Source organism: Sinocyclocheilus anshuiensis, unplaced genomic scaffold (assembly GCF_001515605.1).
Source record: "Sinocyclocheilus anshuiensis isolate Anshui unplaced genomic scaffold, SAMN03320099.WGS_v1.1 scaffold1170, whole genome shotgun sequence".
Classification (NCBI taxonomy): domain Eukaryota; kingdom Metazoa; phylum Chordata; class Actinopteri; order Cypriniformes; family Cyprinidae; genus Sinocyclocheilus; species Sinocyclocheilus anshuiensis.
The window spans coordinates 1,264,758-1,269,133 of record NW_015538055.1 but is presented as its reverse complement, the minus strand read 5'-3'; the positions used below and the strand labels follow the sequence as shown (position 1 = coordinate 1,269,133).

The 4,376-nt window shown below is 37.2% G+C and overlaps 1 protein-coding gene across 1 annotated transcript in view; it reads left to right on the top strand.

Moving 5' to 3' along the window:
* The window catches only part of wsb1 (WD repeat and SOCS box containing 1), a 14,220-nt gene extending 11,268 nt beyond the window's left edge, over positions 1 to 2,952 (top strand). The window contains exons 7-9 of the mRNA XM_016478937.1: positions 104 to 217; positions 1,730 to 1,837; positions 2,258 to 2,952. Of these exons, the coding sequence (XP_016334423.1) occupies positions 104 to 217; positions 1,730 to 1,837; positions 2,258 to 2,420 (385 nt within the window). The 3' untranslated portion in view covers positions 2,421 to 2,952. The remainder of the gene's footprint in view (positions 1 to 103; positions 218 to 1,729; positions 1,838 to 2,257) is intronic.
* Positions 2,953 to 4,376: the final 1,424 nt, after the last annotated feature.

Here is a 4,376-nt window from a genome sequence, read left to right as displayed (position 1 = left end):
CCCCCCTTTTTCCAGTTAATTTCTCTGTTTCTAGCCTTTTCTGCTCCGTGTGGTTTCTCTCTCAAGTTCATGTTGTTTAACTGATCTCTTATCTTCCCTTCAGGCATCTCTTCCCTCCTCCCTCACCCATATTTGCAGGAGGAGCAAATGATCGATGGGTTCGTTCCGTTGCCTTTTGTCACGACGGTTGGCACATTGCCAGCGTCACTGATGACAGGTAAGATAAAGCAAACACTTGGTTATTTGCTTTTGAAAACTCGATATTGATCGTTTGTGTTGCAGTTAGTAGCCTGCATTAAGCGGCTCTAAGAAGGAGTGTGTGATTTGCCGCAGGGCCTCTTTCTGGGAAAGATCACATGCCCCTCATATGATGTCCATTAATCACTATGAGGCGCCCAGCTTGCCTTCGCCACGCCTCCTGCTCTCATACTGAGACAATGAAACCATCTGTGCTCTACAAAATGGTGGACATGGAGAAGTTACATTGCTCTGCATAAGATTTGTTTTGCTTTTATGTACAAATGAAATGACTGTTCTCTCATGCTCACCAAGGCTACTTTTATTTGAGCAAAAATACAGAAATATTCTGAAATATTGTTACAATTTAAAATGACTTTTCTATTTTAAATTATTTTGAAATGTAATTTGTTCTTGTGATGGCAAAGCTGAATTTTCATCAGCCATTACTCCAGTCTTTAGTGTCACATGATCCTTCAGAAATCATTTTAACTACGGATGTACCAAAACTTCGGCCGCCAAAAATTACGTTTCGGTTTTTGGCCGAAATAGAAAATGACGTGCTGCACTCTATAAATGTACTGCTCATGCTCACCGGAAAAGCAAAGTCTGCTCAAATAACGTGCCAACAGGAAATTTCTTTGTAGTATACTTGTTCCTGTTTGGAATAGCACTACTGTGCTGAAACATGGTGTAGTACAGCTGTACTGGGCAACTCTGGTAAAATGACGCTACCCTCTCATGACACTGTGCTCTGCTCACATGCTCTGATAATAGCTTTGTAGGACTATACATTATTTTGATAATTACACACAAAAAATTCAGTTCAATCTGATTCTGTTGCATAGAACTGAATAAAAATAATATATTTATATTTAATATTAATATATTTTCTGTCAAATTTTATTGTTTTACTTTCAATAAAAGTGTGGTTATTTTATTGGCTTGTATTTTTTTTAATTCAGTGTCGTTAAAGTTGAGTTAAATTTAAAATTCTTAAATTATTTTATATTATTTAATAAATGTTTTTGGTTTTCAGCCAATTGCATCCAGAATTTTCAGTTTCGGCCCAGAATTTTTATTATGGTGCATCCTTAATTCTAACATGCTGATTTGGTGCTCAGGAAACATTTTTATCATCACTGTTAAACTCAGTTGTGCTGCTTAATATTTTTTTGCAAACTGTGATACTTTTTTTTTTTTTTTCTTTGTAAACTGTGATACTTTTTTTATTCTTAGAAATAGTTCAGAAAAACAGCATTTATTTGTAACATTTTACATTCTACAAGATGCAACATTATTAATGCTTTACTGTCACTTTTTTTTATCAATTTAATGTGTCCTTGCTGAATAAAAGTATTAATTTCTTTAAAAGTCTTACTGACCCAAAACTTGGTGTTAAACTTTAATGGTAGTGTCTGAAATCACTAATTGAATTACAGTTGCAACACAGTGGTAAATAAAACAATCAGCTTGTATTTTCATTTTTCAGGCTGGTGCGTTTCTGGAGTATCAGTGAGAAGAGTCCTCAAGCCGTCGCCCCTCTCACTAACGGCCTCTGTTGTGCCTTTTCTACTGACGGAAGTGTCTTAGCTGCCGGGTACGAATCTGTTACTCCATTGTTTGCTGGGTAGTGTTACTACATAAATAATCAAATCTGTATCTTGGCTTCTAACTTTTCTTCTGTTTTGAAACGAAGCCAAAAATAACTTACATCACACTTTGTTCAAAAGTATCCTGAACGATCTATTATAAAACAAATACACTAAACCGGTTCTGCAGCTTCCTTTGCATATGAAATTTAGATAAGTTGGTTGTCCCACATACAGGGTGTAAACCAACATACTTTTCTGCATGACAGCAGTCTGACAAAGCTGAATTGGCGAGTTGTACTGTACAAACACAACCAGACCCTGTTCAAGATGACATTTGATCATGATATAGTTTAGTTTTTTTTATAGTCAGTTTTAGTCAGTGGCAAGTTAAATAAACTGAATGGCATCCGTTTGTCTTCTCACAGGTCTCGTGACGGCAGCGTGCATTTCTGGGCTTCTCCACGCAGAATTGCGAGCCTCCAGCACCTGTGCCGCCTGACCCTGCGGCGAGTCATGCCCACCCAGCAGGTTTATACGCTGCCCATTCCTTTCTCCATGCAAGACTACCTGGCATACAAGACGCTTTAAGTTGGAATGTAAAACACAGCACTGTGAAACCAAATGAAATGTGTGGGGTTTTTGTGTTGTTTTTTTAAGACAAAAATATTTTTTCTGCTCAAACCAAACCCTTCATGAAGGCGAGGTTGGTTCTTTTTGTATTAATTTTTTTTTTTCTAATTTTTTTTTTAAAGTTTAGTTTTCCCAGTTGCAAGTGTATTTCAATATTTGTTCAGTGTATATATATTTTTTTAAGGCCATATCAGGTAGTGGCCTTCAGACAGCCTTAATAGATCAGCGAACCACAGTTTGTCCTTTTGAACCTCCCTTTTTTTTTTTGTCTGGCACAGCTTGTACAGCACCTTAGAGTTGGTAAATGATGGGTGAAAGTGGTGCTTTCTCTGGCTCAGTTCAAGGTATTCCTGCACTGAGTTTAAAGCGATGTGATGGGGGATTATCTCCTGAATGTTCTGCAGTGTTTTCTTTTTCCGTTCTTGCTGTGAGAGGGATTGAAGGGAAGTGACAATGTGAAAGTGTGTATGTGCGCGTGCATGTGATGGGCGGAATAGAGTTGGGTAGTTCAGGGACATGGGCAGTGCCTCCCCTTTACGTGCCTCTTTAGAGAAAATAAACATCCACACGCTTATGCTGCTTCAGTAACGGCCTTCATCACAAACCTAAAACTACAGTAACACATGGGCTAATTTGTTTCCTCCACAAATTGTATATTTTTTACCTGTACAGCGATTTAAGGCACGTTTTGTTGAGCGTGTATATATATATACATATGTTTGTATAAATATATATATGTAGCTTAAATTTTTTTCCGTGCTTCTCATTAATCATTTTATAACGCTTGTATTGAAAGTCTGCTCTGTACATGGTCTTTTCTCTTGTGCGATGGTGATGATGTTTTGTAGGGGAATGACACCAAAAGTTTGCTTCGAGGAGAAACTGCCAGCCAGTTTGATGAGATTTTACCTAACCAGCAGTGAAACTGATGCCACATCCTTGATTTCTCATTCCAAACAAATTGCCACCGACTTCCACTTGCTGTATCTGCTATGAAATATGGCACTTTTACCCAGTCTGACACATTGCCTAGTCCTAACCATTATCTCGCCACCTAACTCACAATCAAACCTCAGTCTGTTAACACTTTGACATTCGACAGCCATGTGCGTTTTAACAGTGAGGCATAGTGAGGTTTTGTGGAGGTGATTTCGTTTGGGCATGCCTCCTCTACCTCTCATTTTGAGGAACTGGTTTATTGGATATCCTGGAACAAAATGGAATGATTCTGTTTGTTATGCTTGTGACCCTGCCTGTCATTTAAAGCGATTTGAATGGCATCAATTAAGAATGTGAGAATCAGAATGTGGCATATTCATGTGGTCATGCAGTCAAACAATAAAATGATTTTATTGTCTTGGCAATAAAAATGTGTTGAAAAAGCTGATGCCAAAGATCCCCTTGGGTTCTTATTGATGTGATTGGCACAATCAGTTTTCTCTTACTCTCATTTATGGCTAAAACTTAAAAGACTTTATATGTATGTCAGTTTTTCTGCATGGGTGTGCGAATAATGCTGATGTTCAACAGATTAGGTTTTCTTTAGATTCTTATAAAGTAGATCTAGAAAGGATACATAAATGCACTTCAGTGTTCCAACCAAATCTGTAGCAGTTGCAGTTCTTTAGAATACGGTGGTAGTAGTTTTCAATCATTAATGAATATTATAGAGATGCTTGGAAACTAGTTAATTTGTCCAACAGACAGAATACCTAATGCTGTACTCAACTGGAGCAAGTGAATTTGTCAACAAATGTCCTTTTATGAGAATGTACTTTTTTTTTCTCTCTCTCTCTCTTCCAGTTGGTGGGGTTTTTGTTTTTATGGTTGTTGTTGAAATAAAGTATTTTAAATCATTTTGTTGTCTTGAAGCAGATTTTTTTTTTATTAATATTTAATATTTATGTAGGCCTA